General features: G+C 45.3%; 1 protein-coding gene across 1 annotated transcript in view; it reads right to left on the bottom strand.

Annotated features, from left to right (window-relative positions):
- Positions 1–4,183: 4,183 nt before the first annotated feature.
- The window catches only part of BCDIN3D (BCDIN3 domain containing RNA methyltransferase), a 21,546-nt gene continuing 3,837 nt past the window's right edge, over positions 4,184–21,892 (bottom strand). The window contains exon 2 of the mRNA XM_075591889.1: positions 4,184–4,992. Coding sequence (XP_075448004.1) covers positions 4,411–4,992 — 582 coding nt within the window. The 3' untranslated portion in view covers positions 4,184–4,410. The remainder of the gene's footprint in view (positions 4,993–21,892) is intronic.

The raw sequence follows: 21,892 nt of genomic DNA on the forward strand, positions 1-21,892 counted from the left end.
CTATCTCAGAACACCGACACAGTAGGGGGAAAAAAAAGGCTGCAGCCCCATTGGATGGGAGCGGTCACGACCGCTCCTCCGCTCCCCCAATTTCAAACCTGCCTGTCTCTTCATATTTTCTCAGCCTCCGCACGCATCAGCAAGCATGCGGAGAGAGAAACTATAGCCGTGCTGTTTACAGATGCAGGGGCTTTGTGCATCTGTTCAGCGCGGCTCAGCGACGCTGATTTTACTATGTCCTAGGCCTTATAATGCATCTGAACTCAGACTCACTATTACTATAATATACACACACACACAAACACACACACGGCATTGCCGGGATTACATTTTCTCGCTCCCTCTCTCCGCTCCCCCCCTTCACAGCTGTGCCCCCATTCGGGTTCACATGTCCGATTCCCCCCCATGGTCACGGGCCGTGACTTGGTGGGTGGGTAGGAGGCAGTGACTGGGTGCGAGGCAGTGACTGGGTGGGTGCGGGGCAGTGGGCGAGTGGGAAGCAGTGGGTGGGTGCAAAGGGCCTGTGGGTAGGCCGTTGGTGAGAGGTGCGCTCACCTCGTTCCCCCCCCCCCCCCCCCCTCACCTCTGTCCCAGCGGTCCCGCAGGGTGAGAAGAGGCATTGGGTGGAGGGTGTGAGGCGAGGCGTGTGGGTCGCCACTGTCTAAGAGGCGCATTCGGTGTGAGGGTGGTATCAGTCTGACGGCCTGCATAGCCCTGGCCGTGACTTCACCCCACCCCACAGGCCACTGAGAGCGAGCGAGAGGCGTGGCATACCCACAAACAAGATTTCAGTTTTATATATAGATATATGGCAAAATGAATTGCACCATATAAATGAAATTTTTATTTTCTATGTTACACCTGGAGCGATATTTTTGCCCCAGAATTGCCCGGATACATAAGTTCCTAATTGGTATGTGTATGTTGGAGGTTCAATTATCTGCAAGAAGCAACCATATTAATTTTGATATGTGTAGCGATACCAGCATTTGTACAGTCTAACAGGATTAATAATTCTGTCCACTAAAAACATATTTGGTTCATTTTTGTACGCAATTTTAGTACCACGTAGTACAAACAACCAAGTTATGTAGAATTTGTTTTTAATGTTGAATACTTGATTTAAATTGTATCAATCATAATTGTGTATTTTTAAACTAGTATTAAAACTAGTAAATATGATTGTACTAATAACAGCCATACCGTAAAAAAATAAATAAACAATAAACTTGGCTTCAAATACATAGCAACCTAATTAAGCCCTCTTAAGCTACGCTTATAGTGCCCGCGACGTCGCCCGGAAACAAAACCATTGACTCCGTCGCCAGTACTTATAGTAAGCGCGCCACATGTGACAGCCTCTGAACCAATCACCCCGTCGCCAGCGACGTAGCTGAAAGTTAAGTAACTTTCACTACTGGTGACGGGTGACGTCAGTCGTCGTGTGCACTATAAGCGCGGCCTTTGACATTTTAGGATTTCAGCAAGTTGGACAAATAAAAAATACATGAATTGTTGGCGCTCATTTTAGAAATTAAATATTCCGGTTAGTACATAGGCGAACAGGAACCATTTAAAAAATGGTATTTTTATGTGCCAATTTCGTTCCCCAAAAAAATAAATAAATGTTTGACACTTCGTTCATAAACCCTCAGTGCTCCACTAATCCTTTGGGTCAGCATGAGGCTAATTTTGTGTAAGTAACACAGCATTGCTATGTAAAGTTGTTTATATAAGCATTGATAGGCACTAGAAAAGTTAATTTGTCAACAGAAAACCAACAATAGGTCGAACAAAGATTATGGCTTTCCTGTGAGATGTTGGATTTTCCTTGAAAACGGTCAGTTCATATCAGCACAAGCGGCTGAGAGGACTCGTTCAAATGGATTTGAGGCAATTATGAATGAAGATGGGGCTAACCACCATGCAGATTGCTCTTGGAAGGTATTGGGGGTTGGAATGGATTCAGAGTCCAAAAACAACAGATACATGGCGACTGTCCTTCACAATTAACATCTTTCCAACTACAGGCTTTTAAAGGCATTCCTTGCTTATCAACTCCGTGACCACTGCAGAGCATTGCTGCCTCTGAAAAACAAGCAAAATAAACACAGTATGCAGAACATTTATTTTCTTCTGTATTACAGGCTACTGTAATATGTGCCACGTAGAGGCTACTGTAATATGTATAGGATACTGCATTATTTGCATTTTTTATACTTCCATGTATAAATGAATAGGAGAGCATGTTCTGCACTTGGTATTGTTGAACTGCAAATATCATACTTCAGAGAGCAGACCTTGGGCCAAATATTTGAGATATTGCTCATGGCACACGTCCATTTCCGAACATGACATGTATTGTTCACTCTGAAAAGAACACTTTTTAAGGCTTTCCAGCGAAAAACTTTTAAGGGTTTGGCTCATTCTTCTGCAAGTACGTTCGCAATAGAGATGGAACACTATCTCCCCCCGGTGGTGGTGTCAAATACAGCAGCCAGAGAGCAATGAAGTGAAGACAGTACACCACCACACACTGTATGAAATTACATTTTTTTTTTTTTACGTCTGCTTGCCTCCAGCCATGCTGATATTCTGTTCCAGCTGATTGCCCAAGTGGGCAGGTAAACGTACATTTCAAGTGCCTCTTCAAAATGTAGTCTGCTCTGGGAAGGCGAGGCCCAGATTCTGCACCTTAAAAATAATGCAAAATAGAGACTACATGTAGCCACTGGGATGGTAATTGGGGCACATCCAACCAAACTTATTATACGTTGGTGATGACCCAAGCTTGTTGTAATTCTGCATTTTTTTGGCATGTTTTAGCAAATCCTACCTTCCAGCAACCAACCCCTTTACTCACTGCTAATGATACTGCCATTGGCATGGTGTAATGTTTGTATGCTGTTTTGATCCTATTTCAACAATTGTTCTCAAGCCGACACCCTGTTACTGGGTGAGAAGAATGGAGAATGCTAAACAATGAGTATTTACAAAATGTTCATCCACTGGAAAAATAAAAAATAAACAAAACCATAAAGCAGAGTTGATCAGCGTCATTACATATGGATATTTAAAAACACCTCCACTGTTATTACTTTTATTTTACAGTAAACAAAAATTACTTGATACATAAAAAAAAATTCCAATTTTAATATTCAAAAATAAAAACACAACTTTTTTTCCTGTAACATGTGAACAGCTTTAGGCCTATATTTGCAATAAATTTGTTGGAACTTAAATGGAACATATCCATACCCAGAATCTTTTGACCCTGGACCTTTGAATGTTAAGTTGTCCAAAACGTATGCAATATAAGAAATAGGTCTTCAACTAAAGCTTAGGACTTGTAAATATAAGATGATGTGGTCCATTCTACCCTCAGTCATCAACACTGTATAATATAGACACTAAAATACAATAACCATTTACATTTTTAGCAAGTGCTACTCCTTACAAATAAGCTTTTTTTGTCTGTGTGGCCACCAATTTTAGGGAGGCAGGCCACGGTTACTTTTAATGTAAATGATTTGCTAATTAAGTAGTTTCTCACTGATGAGGAATAAAAACATAAAATATGGCTGGGGAAGCAACATTTATCCTAATCCCACAACACACCCTCTCCAATGCACGCTGTGTTCGACTAGTAGCAAACCATGCTCAGCTGCCAATTTTCTGGAGTAGAGTTACACTGCCACCTGGTGGATAAACTCAGGAAGAGGTCAAAACCTTCACCATAATCACGTATTTTACCTACATTCTGCAGACAAACATTTGTGTTTAAAAGTGCAGTCTCAAAAAGGGCCAACTTCAAGTAATGGCAGCAATATAAACATAAAAATGATCTAAAAAAATACCTTATTCGTTAAACATGACCGGTCAATCAGCTACCTAATGTATCACTGAGTTTGATGCATGTTTCCTTTCCTACAAGCTACCTAGAAATGTGCATTTAACAATATATCCTTGTGTATGTACTTTGACATAAATACAGGCGATTTGTTAAATATACTATAGTTGAGTTTTCCAAACTTTTCGTTTCCATGAACCACTTCAAATGTTAATAACCATGGATGATCCCCATACTTATCTTAGTATATATTAATAAATCTATATGTATAATAAAAACAGTGAACCTGGATCTGAAAAACAGGGTCTTGTATGGACAAACATGTAGCAATGATGCAGCTGAAGTGACGGCTTTATTTACATTAAACGGGCACGGGTAAGATTTCTGATCCACAGACCAGAAAAAAAAAAAAAAAACAAGTCCAAATATTAATTATTTATCACCATCAGTGTCTCAAACACGTAGGAGCTAAGAATTCAGTGGAAAACCTGTTAGATTCTGAAGACACATCTGAAGTGAAAAGATGTAGGTATAGATTCTTAAGAAGAGCAGGCAACAGCCTAAATAGCTGAATGTTTTGCAGATCTTGTGTTTTTAAAAAGCAAGAGGCTGCGGTCCCAGCTGGTGTTTCCAAAACTGTGGATCAGCTCAGCACTGCCCCCGCTGGTCAGGATGTGAGTTACTTTCTCTGTCATGTCCCCACGGATAGATAAAGTATGGAAATGCTCAAAGTCCTTTCTTCCAAGCTTGCGCAGGCGTCGGGCAGCCGAACGGTAACACTTCCATGGCTGCGGCTCAATCAGTAGATAGTTACAAAGTGATGCTAACCGACAAAGGAAAGTGACTAGCCCCTGGTCACCATGGTGGAGGTGGATCCACATTGTCACTGACATGCAAAACCCAATGTCAAAGGTGGAGCGTCCAAATTCATCCAGGAAGCTGTGCACAGGATCCGGCAGCTCTGACGAGTCCATGATGTCTAGAGCCATGTATGAGATGGCACCTGGGAAGGGGTTGGAAGTTTGGGCCCTGGTGATAAGGTCAGAGTCAATGTCACAGCACAGGAAGCGTAGATCCACAGGGACATCAGAAGCCTCGCTGGTTGACTGTAGGAGGTGACTATATAAAGCTACGCTCAGCTCCTGCAGGACAGAGATAAGATGAGAATTAGCAACTAGTGCATTAAATACAGCTTCAAGGGTAACGGAACTGTGATTCATATTAAGCAGTCTCTTACACTCCTTGCCAACAGGGACAATTGAGAAAATGTATTTATGAACCCATAGAGTGTGTATCCTCCACCAGAAAATTACATAAGCCTGGCAAAGTAATGTAAAGGGAAAAAGACAAGCGCAAAAACACTGAGCTGGAAGGATACGTAATAGTCCAACTATATAGATTTCCTTGATGGGTGCCGCACCGGACCGCAAATGGGTTAGTTCTGAGCCACTTGAGTTGTTTGAGGAAGGAAGTTCCAAATGCGCACAATCAAAATGGGAAATGCATAGAGAAAAATGGAAAAAAACACAAAAGTATAATACTGTATAAAACAGTCAAGGTAAGAAAGTATTGCACTCACATTGGGCGAGGTTAAGCGAGCATTTTGGTTGCCAAGTATAACCACACTGATGTTCAGGAATCTCCGCTGGCAGGATATATCTGATGGTATGGACCTTCTCCAATAGCAGGACTCGCAGCGTTAGTGCAGGCTTAAAGCAGAAGAACCGAATCGGAAGTGATGCCACGGAGCTCACGAAGATACCGGCAGAGACAGTCCCAACATCAGCGTCGCAGAAGGATCGGAGGCAGTGAGATGATTGGTCACTCACGATGTCCTTGTTGAATGGTTGGTCCATAGCACACGATCTATCAGCTCAAAATCGCCTTCAGAACAGAGAGGTGACCTGTGAAGCTTGGAAAGCAAAATACACAATGTGATACTTTTTCACCATTTTGAGTGCTCCAGCCTCGCATCGCCTACACCGGTCCCCCACCAGACACCACTTCCTGCATCGATTTTGAGCTGATAGCACGCGATCTATGGACCAACCATTCAACAAGTCTTCACAGTATAGGACATCGTGAGTGACCAATCATCTCACTGCCTCCGATCCTTCTGCGACGCTGATGTTGGGACTGTCTCTGCCGGTATCTTCGTGAGCTCCGTGGCATCACTTCCGATTCGGTTCTTCTGCTTTAAGCCTGCACTAATGCTGCGAGTCCTGCTATTGGAGAAGGTCCATACCATCAGATATATCCTGCCAGCGGAGATTCCTGAACATCAGTGTGGTTATATTTAGCAACCAAAATGCTCGCTTAACCTCGCCCAATGTGAGTGCATTACTTTCTTACCTTGACTGTTTTATACAGTATTATACTATTGTGTTTTTTTCCATTTTTCTCTATGCATTTCCCATTTTGATGAGATTGTGCGCATTTGGAACTTCCTTCCTCCATAAACCTGGCAAGACCACTTCTATTGAAGGTCTGTCCCTCTAACAACAGACTGACAGCTGTCAACTGACTTCCAACTGCAATCAAGTCTGAACTTCCAATGGTCTATGGCAGGCCTGCACAACTCGTAAAGTGAGAAGGGCCGAACTTCTCCAACGGAAAAAAAAAATTGGGCCGCACGGGTAAAATCCTCATCATCATCTCTCCTCCAGCACCTCTCATCATCATCATCATATCTCCCCCAGAACCCCTCACCATCAACCTTTACGATACTCCCCATCTATCTCTCATACCCCCATCTCTCCTCCTCACCCACACCCATAATACACCCCTGCACACCACACACATCCCACCCCCCCTGCACACCACACACATCCCTCTCCCCCCCTGCACACCACACACATCTCTCTCCTCCCCTGCACCTCCCATCACTCTCCCCCCATGCACCTCCCAAGGAAAACAGAGTCGGGCCGGATGGGTAAAACAGCATTTATTATTCTAAATAACACATTTATTTACGATGTCTACTTGAAACAAAATTACATTTAAAATACTTTAATTCAAATTAACTAATTTCCTAATCATCCCATGTCAGCATCCCCCCATCCCCCAAGTCAGCATCCCATGTCAGCAGCCCCCCCCCCCCCCAAGTCATCATCCCATGTCAGCAGCCCGCCTCCCCCCCCCCAAGTCATCATCCCATGTCAGCAGCCCGCCCCCCCCCCTCCCAAGTCATCATCCCATGTCAGCATCTCCCCCCCCCAAGTCAGCATCCCATGATAGCAGCCTCCCACGTCAGCAGCCTCCCACGTCAGCAGCCTCCCACGTCAGCAGCCCGCCCCCCCCCAAGTCATCATCCCATGTCAGCAGCCCGCCCCCCCCTCCCAAGTCATCATCCCATGTCAGCATCCCCCCCCCCCAAGTCAGCATCCCATGATAGCAGCCTCCCACGTCAGCATCCCATGTCAGCAGACCGCCTCCCCCCAACCCCCCCCCCCCCCAAGTCATCATCCCATGTCAGCAGCCCGCCCCCCCCAGTCATCATCCCATGTCAGCAGCCCGCCCCCCCCGCCCCCAAGTCATCATCCCATGTCAGCAGCCCGCCCCCCCCCCCACCCCCAAGTCATCATCCCATGTCAGCAGCCCGCCCCCTCGCCCCCAAGTCATCATCCCATGTCAGCAGCCCGCCCCCCCCGCCCCCAAGTCATCATCCCATGTCAGCAGCCCGCCCCCCCCCCCCAAGTCAGCATCCCCCCCCCCCCCCAAGTCAGCATCCCATGATAGCAGCCTCCCACGTCAGCAGCCCCCCCCCCCAAATGAATGACCTACCCACCCCCCCACCTACCTGATGTTAGTGGCGGCAACAGAGTCGGCGGCGGCAATGGAGGAGGTGGTGGTGGATGGCGGTGGCAACTAAAACTAATGGCGGCAGGGTGAAGCGTGGGGGAAGCGCGCTCTAGCAGCAGACCCAGAAGTTACGGGTCGCGCTACACTGCTGGAGCGTGTCCCCCTGCTGGAGCAGGCTGAGGGGGTTAGGGGCATTAGGAGAGAGCGCGCATTCACACATATTGCTGGAGCGCACTCCTTTCCCTACCAGGGAAGGGGGGGGGGGGTTGAAGGGGGTATGTCGCGGGCCGCACAGGGTGCCCCGGCGGGCCGCATGTTGTGCAGGCCTGGTCTATGGCATCTTACAGCAGTTCCAGGTTGAACGTCACTTGTGCTACTTGTAATGCAATTACAACACACATCACTGCGAAATGCTCAAAGAACTAGATCGATCATCACTGTAGGCGCAAAGTTCATCTTTCCTGTCTTGCCTTGAAATACTTTCTGGACAAGCTACCCATCTGAACAAGCTCCTCACCCCTACCACATGCAGCACTTATCTGAGATCTGACTCAGAAAGACCGTTCATGGTCCCAAGGCTCAACAAAGTATCCAGCCGCTCCTCTTACTGTGCACCCCAAAACTGGAACATTCTACCAGAGACTAACAGCCGCCATCAGCATACATTTTTTCAAAACTAAAGCTGTCTGACATTTTAATCTGGTCTGTAACTGTTAAAGATAGATATATATAATGTATACCCTGTTCACTTATGTAACTGTATTTGTAATCATATATTATTTGTCATCATAACTCTGTGCCCAGGACATACTTGAAACCGATAGGCAGCTCTCTATGTAATACTTCCTGGTAAACATTTTATAAATAAATCCAGTTGCCCATAAGTCACTTGAGCATTTGTCACTGACAGAAGACTGCTGTCAGACCCTGAATCTGTCCTCCTTCCCCACCCACAATTAAGTGACAAATTAGGCATTCATACTAAATTATATTTTCTAGTCACCTTCTACTCAACATAACTTACTCAATTTTTGAAACTCTTTAGGGTAGCACCCAAGTCATTATGGCTTATACCATCTACATCATGACTTCTATAATATATTTAGGAGTGCCAGACATTTGAGCGCAAATAACTTAGTGCCTGGTTGTAGCCATTCCAGCATCACATTGCTAGGCCACTAACCAGCCTCACACTGTGGAGACCCAAAAGGTCAAAACAGCTGTAGGAGTAGATTTACTGGCCATGCACCGCTTTAACCCATTTTGTGTAATACAGCAGGCATAAGCTTATAGGAATCAATATTAAAGTGAATAAGAAGCAACAAAAAGACAGTGCTCATTTTCAAGTCATAATTATGGTTATAAATGTATTTATAAACGTGCCAACATATTCCGTTGAGCGGTACCATAGGGATGGAGGATGACAACAATAAACTAACAAACATACATTGTTACAGTAGGTAAGGAGAGCCCTGCTCCAAAGAGCTTACAATCTAGGAGTAAGGGTAAGTGGAAACAAAGGTACAGGGGGATGAGAAGGTGTGTTTCGGATAGCGGTGCGTAATGTGAAGGAGTTGGCGTGGGGGAAGTAGTAAGTGGGATTGTGCGAAGGTAGAGCAGGGTAAAGTACAAATATTTATCTTTTGTAAAGTATTTCATATGTATATTGAGGCATTTCTATAACGGAGCAGCTGTAATGTCTGCAAAAGCAGACACCCTTTGGCTGCCACTATGCTGCGATTGTCTACTCTAAAAGGTCTGGAGGTAGAGAAGTCAGCTACACAGAAAGCAGACACTAACAGCACAGAGGTGCTGACAAGCTCAACGTCAGAAGTTGTGCCTGTCTTCTCCTCATGATGTTAACCCTGTCCATGCTGGCTTAGTGGACGGGAGCAGTGAAGGTGAATGTCATGTCATTAACAAGAATCTCTGGATGCAGTGGAAGCATTGTATGCTGAGATAATAGGGAAAGGCAGGTTTGTGGGCCTGTCTGACATGCGAATGAGGTCTTCTCAAACAGGTCCCTCACTCAATACAAAGGGCGAGTTATTATTAAGATGAAGATTTACTTCTCCAAAAACTAATTGTGTAACACTGCCATCTAGTGTCTAACCCCAAAAATCACAGGCTCCATTTCCCCTTTCAGGTGCCATGTATTCACTACACCTTGTGACAAAACAATTATGTTGCAGACAACGCACAACGCTCCTTGAACAATGATGGATGAGGTAAAGGATCAGGTAATTATGGTGGTAACAAGAAGGATAAAATAATACAGCATAACAGGATTAAGCTTTTTATTAATTTACATAATGTAGGAAACAAAAGTATCTAGGACCGTCCCCACTCATCATAGGAAGGGCTAATCTGGAAATCTGATGCTCGTTAGTGTACATTTCATTGTGATGGAAGAGACTTTATTGAGCTATTAACCAGACTAAAGTGACTATGCTTTCTTTGCATGATAGAAGTAGGGAGGGGTACAGCGTAACACAACTTTCTTTACAAACACTTATTTTTTTATTACAAAGGCTTTATATTAAAAAGAAAATTAACCCAAGTAAAAAAAATAAAAAATGTTGGAAAACATCCCTACTGTCAAACACACAAACAAACAAACAGGGCACTGAAGGCCAGATTGACCAAGCACCGTTGGCAGCGGTGAATTTGGAAAACTACAGCACTCAGGCACTTACCTGGTACTGTCCTTCAGTCGTCAAATGAGGCTGCAACGTCGCATGTCGTGGAGTTGACACAGCAACGAGACGCCGTGTGACGTCCCAGCATCATTTGATGCTGAAAGATGGCACAAAGGAGGTGGTAAGAACTATACAGAGGCCCCACGCTCTCTCTGGCAATCAGTGGGAGAGAGCAGGGTCTCTGTATATTGGCAAAAAGGTGAAATTTGCCGCCCTAAAATTGCCACCCTAGGCCCGGGCCTATCTGGCTTAACGGAAATCTGTCACTGACCGTTAGGATAACATGTTAAATTAGGCCAAGTTAACTCACGTTAATATTAACAAAGTCTTCACTAAAGCAAATAATGTGAGCCAGGATTTACTCCTGTAAATAGCATTATTTTTATTATTTGTTTTTATTGGTAAACTTGCAATTTCTGCTAAATTGCTAGAAAACAAAAACAACCCCCTGAAATGTCAGTGTGGTGTCAATATTAGACTGAATGAGGCTTTAAGTGGAGTTCAGCTGTACTCACCACCCTCACCCCTATACCCAGGGCTCGACAAATGCACTCGCACCCACGCCTGGGTCGAGTGCATTTTGTCCGCTGTCTAGTGCATATCGGAGGCAGGGTGTGGCATCTCCTGGCATTCTCCTGCAAGATTCGTGTCTCCCCCTGCAAATCCCATGAAAATGGCTATGGGGCATCAAATGACGCCTTGACGAGACGCTCCATGAAATCACGCAGCGTTCCATTGTCATGGCAACGCGGCGTCAGCAGCCATTTCCACCACAGTTGGCGGAGGAGACACGGAAGTTGGCAAGCTCTGCCTATATTCCTGCAGAGGAAGATGGACATTTCTTTAGGTTTTTTGATGCACTGCAGACCAGGTTTTCTGATGCACTGCAGACCAGGTTTTCTGAAAGTTACCGAGTAAAGAAATGATTGAATGTGTTACAAAGATTAATTCATTGGAGTAATTAAAGTGTGGCGATATAAGCACTCATGTCTCTATTTAAGGAATGTTTTTCAACCAAGTAAACTATTTATATTAAGCTATAAAATGAACATAAGCATACAGTATTTGTTTTTTATTTCTAAATACCTTGGACATCCCAAGTATTTTACCGTACATAAGAGTATAAAACCGCGTGGCATTACATTGTGAGCTCACCAATACAACAAATTGCTTGCAAACAATTGGTTTTTATAAAATGGCGATAAGTGTACAAAATATTTCCGTAATAAATGTACAGGCATACCCCACATTAGCGTACGCAATGGTATCGGAGCATGTATGTAAAGCGAAAATGTACTTAAAGTGAAGCACTACCTTTTTCCCCACTTATCGATGCATGTACTGTACTGCAATCGTCATATACGTGCATAATTGATGTAAATAACACATTTGTAACAGGCTCTATAGTCTCCCCGCTTGCGCACAACTTCGGTACAGGTAGGGAGCCGGTATTGCTGTTCAGAACGTGCTGACAGGCGCATGCGTGAGCTGCCATTTGCCTATTGAGCGAGATGTACTTACTCGCGAGTGTACTTAAAGTGAGTGTCCTTAAACCGGGGTATGCCTGTATATTGTTGATTTTGTGTCCGACCTTTTTATATGTTCATTTCCTTTGGAATTTCCAGGACATCGGTTACGTGGATTCATTATCGTTATGTTTAATGACGTGTTAACATTATGTAAAATTGATATGATTTGCTTACAGATTAGAAGGAAAAAAGTGAAATATAAAATTGTTCTATGTGAAGTAAAAAAAAATTCACATTCATTTGAAAGTGTTTTGTGATCCTTGTCATCCAATGTTGTGTTTTCCTTGCTTTATGTAAAGTCACAGATTGATACATTTAGGTGGGAATTGTAAAAAGGTAAATAGTGTCCCTTATCAGAGAGCTATAAAGATAGGGAAGAAGAGTGTGTGTCTCCCTGTGAACAATTGCTGAAACACTATCAGATAAAAAGGAGTAGCCAGAGGGAGCCAGAGGGAACCAAACCAACTTTAAAAACTAATAATAAGGTTATGGGTATCAAACAGTAAAATCACCCAGATAGAACACCTTACACATGCTACGGGCATTAATTAACTTTGGTCCTAGAAGGGATTGTCCATGTTAAAGTACATTTTAGAGTAGAAGGAATTAGGCAAGTGAGAACATTAAAAAAAAATCTAAAGAAGGGGTGAGAACTTAAGGGAACCGTCACGGTTAACTGCCAAGAATTGATATTGTATTTGATCTTTTAAAGGTTTCCATTTCCATGGAACGCAAACCAAAATCATGTAATCCGTGGGACCTAAATAAATGGATGACACCGTTTGCCATCTTGACAATTTGAGTTAGTCTTGGTATTGGAATCACATGTTCTCATGAAGGATGTGGTATTAGACTAGTGCTAGTGGCAGGTATACTAGGGAGGGGACCCCCACTTCAGCTAATAATTATATTATGTGGTGGTGCTCCTCTGGCTAAAGCAAGGATATCAACTAAACAAGAAAAAGTAAACCCAGTTACAGGCAGGGCTGCACAACATACGGCCCGCGGGCCGGGGCACAACATACGGCCCGCGACGGACCCCCTTCAACGCGCTCCAGCAGGAGCGTGCTCCAGCCGTGTCTGTGCGCGCTCTCCCCTCCCCTAACCCTCCAGCACTGGGACGCGCTCTAGCAGTGTAGCGCGACCCGGAACTTCCGGGTCTGCGGCTAGAGCGCGCATCAATTGCGCTTTCCTGCCACCAGGTAAGTATGGGCGTGGGGGGCTGCTGAAATGGAATGGGCTGGGGGGGCTGCTGAAATGGGCTGGGGGGCTGCTATGGGCTGTGGAGCCCGACTGTTTTCCTTGTGAGGGGGGAGAGTGGTGTGAGTTGCAGGGGGGGGGGGAAGAGTGTCATATTGAGGAGAGGGGGAGAGAGTGCCATATTGAGGGGAGGGGGAGAGTGTCATATTGAGGGGAGGGGGAGAGTGTCATATTGAGGGGAGAGGGAGTCATATTGAGGGGAGGGGGAGAGAGTGTCATATTGAGGGGAGGGGGAGAGAGTGTCATATTGAGGGGAGGGGAGAGAGTGTCATATTGAGGGAAGAGAGACATGGGGGCTGCTGACATGGGATGCTGACTTGGGGGGGTGTGCTGACATGGAATGGGCTATTGTGTGTTTGATGTGGAGGGGGGTATTGTGTGGGTGAGGGGGAGAGATGGGGGTATGAGAGATAGATGGGGAGTATCGTAAAGATTGATAGTGAGGGGTTCTGGGGGAGATATGAGGATGATGATGATGAGAGGTGCTGGGGGAGAGATGATGATGGATGATGATTTTACCCGTGCGGCCCAAATTTTTTTTCCTTGGAGCAGTTCGGCCCTTCTCACTTTGCGAGTTGGGCAGGCCTGCCCTACAGGATGATAAATATTAGATTAATAAACTATTTACAAAAAGTTAAAATAATGGGTATTAAAATCGAACAATGACATGGGATAGATCCAATATTCAGTACTATGGTAGGTACTGGGACCTGGTAAGTATATGCAGGGGCTATGGACTACAATACAGTCCTAAGCTCCTTAAAATTAGTCCTAATAGCACCCACCTCCTATGAAAGGGTTTACCCTCCATCCCAGACTGTCCATACACATGTTGAGCATGATTCCGACAATGAGAAATAGAAATTGGTGGACTTATTGCACACATGAAGAGTAATGGAACCATTCTCTTAAGTGAAGGCACTTGGATCTCAGTACTTATTATTCAGGCAAAATATTATAATTATTCTATCCCTATAATTAAAAATATCACTGTTCAGTTTAACTATTCAGGAGCAGTAAACTTGCAGAGCTCAGATGTTAGATTGGGAACGGGACAGAATTTAGAGACTGGTTAAAGAATTTGGGAAATAAGGAACATCTCTCTCAGGAATTACAATATGAAGGTAAAAAGTACCAACAATTGTTAAACAGGATTTACAGAAAGTCACCCAGGTAATGATCAATTGACGGAGGATGCGAAAATATCCTGGGAGGAGGCAATTTTTGGATATAGCTTCACCATAAATCATGTAATGAGTATGACACGTCACACTTATTGTTGTGATATTGTTTTGACTGTTATTTTTTTTTTGCTCACATCTTTGTGTACAGCAAGCTTTGTAGTACAGTACAGTACAGTATCAAGTGCAAGCCCAGTATAATGTATAAGTTACTTATTGGCTACTCGTGTTCAATATAGGCTTTTGCTGTGTGAATGGAAGGGATTTTTAAATTTTTTCCTTTAATTGTTTAATCACTCCGTCCGGGAGGACAAAAGAAAGTGATGGTGACTATTCGTCAAAGGGTGAATTATGTTGGACTTGACTAGAAGACCCCCAAAACAGACCACTATGAGAGACTGAAAATTATTAAACCAGCAAGGGATGGGTTAAAGTTTGAACCCAGAATAGGGTTAGTTTGAGGAAGATTAGCAAAATATCTTATCAAGATAAAAGCAAATACAGCTGCAAGTAAGACGTGTGCAAGGTCTAGGAACAATCGACCTTCCCTGAAGATAAGACTTTGCAACATGTTTACCTGGACTAACTCAAATCGTTCATATTATACTGTTTTTTAATGTTTTGTGTATCATTCACTTTTATTAACTTTAAGACCTCACCATACATTTTTGAGTGCTCCAGATTTGTTGTCTCCCATATATACACCAATGCATTAGTAGATCATTTGTCTTAACCAGGCGTTGACCCTCCTCACACTCAGGCAACACTGTACTATTATCTGAATTGTGCGATGTGCTATGAAACTACATTTACTTTGAGAAACCTCTGTATCAAACTCAAATATTCAAAATGCAATCTGGGAATTCTCTGACAATCACATCAGTGTTAATAGAATACAGGGTGGAGATGCATTTTGCTGAAGCAGGGCAATATCTATGGAGCTTCAGTAGGAATTCCATGAAAAGTTGCCTTTGGTATCTCTTAACTGTTAATAATAATAAAAAAAAAAACACAGCCTAAGCCCCTTTTCTTGTTGTGTTAAGACCCAGGATAAAAAAAAAGGGGCTTAAGCTTAAAAAAAAAAAAATACAAAAAAAACAACACCTGAAGCTGCCTCTGTGTAATATGGCCCTACATTTTGATTGATATACACACACACACACACACACACACACACACACACACACACACACACACACACACACACACACCTCTCAATTGCTATCAACAGGCCAGGTCCTAAGGAACTCTGGTACATCACAGGTGACCCAATTAAAATGAAAGTCAACTGTGCTGAAGCAGGAGTGTCGTCAAAATCCAGCCTGTTAGTAGCCCTTGAGGATTGAGTTTGAGCCACTACCCTACCCATAGTCCCTCTCCATTACAAATGCTATTAGTATTTTGTTAGGAAGTATAGTATTTAACGCCTCAAATAATGATATCTTATTACATTAACAGGCAGTACATTTGTCCAACAAACACATACTGGTTTTATTTTATTTTTTTAAATTAGAACTTCCCCCAGAATTTCTCCATTAATGTATATTTCATATTGAGATCCTTGGACTAAGACATAGAACTGGTTTAGTACTATAACATCAGCGGGGGTCTTTTTAAAATATTGTACACTGCAGTCTGTCTCCGTCACCCCCGTCTGTCTCCGTCACCCCCACCCTCATCGTAATGCAATAAATAAACTTATGTCAAAAACGAATGTTGTTCTTAGTTCCAACTAGGGATTTATTCAATTTTTTTTTATTTTTAAAGCGTGGGCGGGGCTAGGTGGCAAGTAGATTTTTTGGTTCGGCGAGTAGATTTTTGGGTGATTTGACGATATAAATATAAGCGCAAGATGTGTCTGCAGGGTACCACAAACCAGGGCAGGGGGGCTTGTGAATCAGCTGTTGGAGGAGACTGGCTGCAGCAGATTGCGGAGCTGCTACCCCACCGACATCTATAACAAGGACAGACTTATTACCTCCTTATATGATCTGCATATTTAGACTTTGTTTCTGACCTGTGGTTGCTCTGCTACTATTGATGCATCCCCCGCCACGGTTCGGATCCTCCTACCCTGGTTTGTGGTACCCTGCAGACATATCTAGCGCATATGTTTACATTATAGTTGCACTTTTGATACTCTGTGATTGTAGTATTGACAATAATCACTACACTAATTTATATATTTTGACACAATGTTCCCTGTTTCTGATGTGTTCACCACCTTCTGTGGTCTACTACTAGCAGAGCTTCCCTGTCTTAGGTCGCGCTTATAGTGCCGGCGACGTGACGTCGCATGAAAACAAATGCATTGTCGCCACTGCGACGCAACTTACTGAAGCCGGGAATATTTGATTTTCATGGGGCTGTCAGCCCCTGAACCAATCAATGCCCGGGTCGCTCGCGATGCCGCAAAGTGAAATACAACTTTCGCTTTGACATCGCCGGCACTATAGGCGCGGCCTTAGGCTGCTTCCCCAGTACCTTCTGCGAACAAGCACTGCCCCTCAATCAGGCCACTACATTCCTTGGCAGGTACCAGAGTTTGCCTCCCACTGGGCCTCAAAACGGGGTGCTCTGCTCGGTATCCCCCCTATCTGGTTTCAGTTGTATTACACCTCATTTAGTACACCTTTGCTTTATTTACAGGTGCACTTAAAGCTGCACACCAAGCAATGTCCTACATGTGTTTTATTTATATAATAAATCAGTTCTGTACTATGAGAAAATACTTGGAGCATTTTCTTATTTTTAAAAATAACTCTAAATGACATTTTTAATGTATTATAATGTAACATGCATTTGTAGTTTTGTTTAGCAACCATTTACAAAGTCTTCCCCTTCCTCTTCTAAAACAGGCTCTGGCACACCCCTTTTTGAGCTATTCCCTCTGTAGCAGTGCACCAATTGTATCTAATGACTGCCTGGTCACATGATCTACCCCACTGAACTGTGCATCTTTGGTCCTCTTCTGCTGCACTGACAGCTATTTAGTAAACACCCCTGAGCCAAATCTTCACCAATCGATCACAGGAAAAACCGGCTCGATCGGCAGCTTAGCTAATTACTTATTGTGTGGATTGTATTGATACACATTAAGGTGGTTGGGGGGGGGGGGGGGGGGGCGCGCTTGGACTGCTGCTTTAACATACTGGTTTCTGTTCATTTTTAGTTTATAATTGTTGCCAGAAAATCAGATTTTCCATCTATAAAATAAACCTCTAAGGGCTGAAAAGATTAAATTGTAAGCAACCTGTTCTTGTGGCCATAGTAAGCGCGACGGCGGGCGACACACACAAAAGCCTGGAAGGCAATGCGCACAGCCATAGAGCACACGTGTGAATGTGCTCGACAGAGCAACCAATTTTTCGCGAGACAATCAAAACGGCCGGGTCACGTACGTGGTTCAGCCAAGGAGGGCGAACCGCACTCGTGATGTCATGGGCACGCCCTAAACATTAAATTGGAGCTGCTCTTGGTCCCGTCTCCTCCTCCTAACCCCACATCGTCTGTGCTGCAGGCGCGCATGAAGTCACACGCTCACCTACCACGTACAAACCCTTTGGCTGCGTCCCCACTGGCACTGAGCGTGCTGTGTGCTCGGCGCTTTTACTACTTGTACTCGTTATGTAGACGTCCCAGATCACGCGGTGCACACATGCATGCTCTCCCAAAGTTGACGCTCGAGACAAAAAAGTGACTGAAGCGCGCTCAACATGCCCCCCTCGTTCCCGCAATAGACAGGACACCCGGCGCTCACGTTTAAAGACTTGGTGACGTCACTGCTCAAGCATGAGCGGGGACGCCGCCCAAGGCCTTGGACATAGTAGGGTGAGCCTTGCTGAGCAGATGCACTTATCTCCTGCATCTGTCATCAGCGCGGCTTTAGCAGCCGCATGAGTGCGGAGGCTCAGGTATTTGAGAGACAAGCAAATTTAAAATTTGGCGCTCAGGGAAGCGGAGGAGCAGTCACGTGACCGCACACATCCAATGGGAGAGACTAGCACCGCCTCCGGCTTGCCTACGCACCGCCCCCAAAGCGCGCTCACTGCCTCGCCTGCCAGGACACAAAAAAGCTCCAGTTTGAGCAGGCGAGGCAGAGCAGGAGCGCTGATCAGCGCGGCCCGAGGCACCATGCCCAAGGCCTACGCCTGCGGCCAGGCAGGGAGCGAGCTGGCGCTCAAGAGCGGTAACGTCACGCTCCCTGCTCGGCTGGGAGATTTGTGGCCGGATAGGTGCGTGTGGAGGGGCGATTCGGGGGCGCAGCCATGACATCACGGAGCTGGTTCGCCCTCATTGGGCAAACCGCTCACGTGACGAGCTTGTGGGCGACAAATTCAAATTTGCTTGCTCTGCAAGCAGCAAGCGCCTGTTCGGCGCTTAGCTCACGCAGGCCACACACTGCCTCAAATATGTTTCATAGCGCCCAGTGTGAGTGCACAAGTGCCACCCTGGCCAAGGCCTAAGGCCGTGTTCAGGGTGACTGCTACACGACGTGTGTGCGTCGCAATTTCACGTTGGTCGGTAGGAGTGTTTCAACTGAAAACTCCACCGGTGGCAAAGTGCAGCATTGACGCTGCTATATTTTGCCGCTAAAATCAAAAATGATATTTGGAGATGCAGTTGCGTCAAGTGAGCTGGTTCAGCAAGTCAGTTCCATGACATGTTTGTCCCGCCCCCCGCCACGCACCCAAACGCCGCGACCCGAATCCAGCAGGCTTAACACAGATCGCTGGGTTAGAGGAGCACGCTGGAGAGGCGCGCACGGACGCAAGCATCCATAGCAGCCACCCTGAATTTGGTGGCCGCGGCAACGCGACCAATTACCTCACCCACGAAAGTTATAATTTAACTTACAGCGACGCCGCTAGCAACGGGGTCATTGATTGGTTCAGAGACAGTCACCTAAAAATCAAATTTACCCGGCTTCCAAACTTTTGGCCGCAACGTCGCTCCGTCGCACTTACTATAAGCACTCGCAACAAAGTCAATTGTTTTGGAGTGACGTCGCGTCGCCAGCACTATAAGCGCAGCCTCAGAGTGTCTCTCTAGTCTCCTTTGCCCTGGTAGCCTGAGTACATGAGAGCCTGCACAGAGAGGCAATATGATGGGCAGAAGTTGGTGTAGAGCCCTGCACAAGAAATACAGTTCTACCTCTCCCTCTTTTTAAATTTAAGCCCAACATTTAAAAATAAATAAATATACATATATATATATAGACACACACACACACACACACACACACACACACACACACACACACACACACACACACACACACACACACACACACACACACACACACACACACACACACACACACACACACACACACATATACACACTATAAAAATACTAAGTGCGCAAATTAACACTATAAAATGTAGCAAACAAGTGCTGCCCCAGTGTTACACTATACACAATAGCAATATATGGGAAGAATAGGGGAAAACCACAGGCGCAAATGTAGCTAAACAATTAAAATTTGAGCATATCTTAGACTGGCTGAGATCTCTGAAAAAAAAAATGGAAAGAGACAAAATATGGTGAAGTACGTTTTGTATTGGTTACTGCGCAAAAGTAGAACGCTACTTACAAAGTAGCAGATGTTTAGGGCATGTAGGATATAAAATCCTCTCTGTCCTGCTGCTTAATGGGCGGTCTGCCTTCTCTCCACGTGGAACGCTGAGATTCTCCGTGTTGTGTTCGATCCGCTCGCAGCTACCTTCCAGGTCTCTTACGTTGCTCCTCTGGTCTCGCGAGACAACGATCGTGACGTCACTTGGTTGGTATTTTTTGCCGGAGCGCCAGGGAGTAATGTCCACAATAAATATGGTATCTGGAGGTAAATACTGAATTCTAGGGATAGGGAGAGCTATATATTCTTAAGCCTCCACCCTACACGTTTTGTCCTTGTGCTAGGACTTCATCTGGGGAGATATATATATATATATCACGCCCCTGAGGAAGGTACTATACAGGACCAAAACTTTGGAATTTTTGTGCCTGCTTTTCTCTAATATATTTGTTTTTTGCATTATTACCTTGAGTGCTGTTTTTGTTTCCCATCGGGTCACAGAGTGTGTGTGTGTGTTAGATAGATAAAGAATCACTGGCACTCCAATAAAAATTCAATAATGAATAGGTGCATGTCCATATAAATAATAAAAGTATACATTACCGCATAGCAGCAAAAAGGAGACAGCACTCAGGTGAATGAAAATAAATGTATTAAATACAGCACATAACTCCAACGTTTCGATCCCACAGGGGGGGGGGGGGAATCTTCCTCAGGGGGGTGCAACAGACACAGGACAGTGAGTGACTTATATACCACAACACCCAAGTGACATAAACATCTCCACATCATCAAAAAACATCGGGCGACAAAACAGCTGTGCATAATACAATCTAATTAGATCATGCTCCAACTCCATGTCTGTACTCATATTGGGGAATCCAAGTCACATGATCAAACCCAAGCTGTCAGTGTGATTGCATGTATACAAACTGATACTGCATCAGCAGGCCCAGTTGTCAAGGCAACCACATGAGTGGTATGGCTCAACTCTTTAAATGTAGCAGACACCAGTGGTTGTCATGGGTACTGCACGTGCACAGATCCACCACTGCAGATGTGTATGTACAGGTAAACCCCGTTATAACGCGGGCCTCGGGGTCCACCCCGAGACCACCGCGTTAGTAACGGGGTCGCGGGGGAAAAAAAAAAAAAAATGGCCGGCGCATCATCACCCTCTCTCCCCAGCAGCACCCTTCTCCCCGCGGGACAGGAGATGGGAGCGGGGATGTCCCTCCGGTCCCCGCTTCCCCCTGTCACCGCGTGACAGCCCGCGGGGAAGGAGATGGGAGCGGGGATGTCCCTCCGGTCCCCGCTTCCCACTGTCACCGCTTACCTTCTCCCCACCGCTGTCCCCGCTGCCTGCGCGGGAGGAGGGGGGGGGGGAGCGGTATATGGGAGAGAAACTGAGTGTGTGCAGTGAGAGTGTGTGCAGTGAGAGTGTGTGCAGTGAGAGTGTGTGCAGTGAGAGTGTGTGCAGTGAGAGTGTGTGCAGTGAGAGTGTGTGCAGTGAGAGTGTGTGCAGTGAGAGTGTGTGCAGTGAGAGTGTGTGCAGTGAGAGTGTGTGCAGGCTGCGTGCAGTATGAGCAATGAGCAGTGTGTGTGCAGGCTGCGTGCAGTATGAGCAATGAGCAGTGTGCGTGCAGTGTGCGTGCAGTGTGCGCGCAGTATGAGCAATGAGCAGTGTGCGCGCAGTATGAGCAATGAGCAGTGTGCGCGCAGTATGAGCAATGAGCAGTGTGCGCGCAGTATGAGCAATGAGCAGTGTGCGCGCAGTATGAGCAATGAGCAGTGTGCGCGCAGTATGAGCAATGAGCAGTGTGCGCGCAGTATGAGCAATGAGCAGTGTGCGCGCAGTATGAGCAATGAGCAGTGTGCGCGCAGTATGAGCAATGAGCAGTGTGCGCGCAGTATGAGCAATGAGCAGTGTGCGCGCAGTATGAGCAATGAGCAGTATGAGCAATGAGCAGTATGAGCAATGAGCAGTATGAGCA

Source organism: Ascaphus truei, chromosome 3 (genome assembly GCF_040206685.1).
Source record: "Ascaphus truei isolate aAscTru1 chromosome 3, aAscTru1.hap1, whole genome shotgun sequence".
Lineage (NCBI taxonomy): Eukaryota > Metazoa > Chordata > Amphibia > Anura > Ascaphidae > Ascaphus > Ascaphus truei.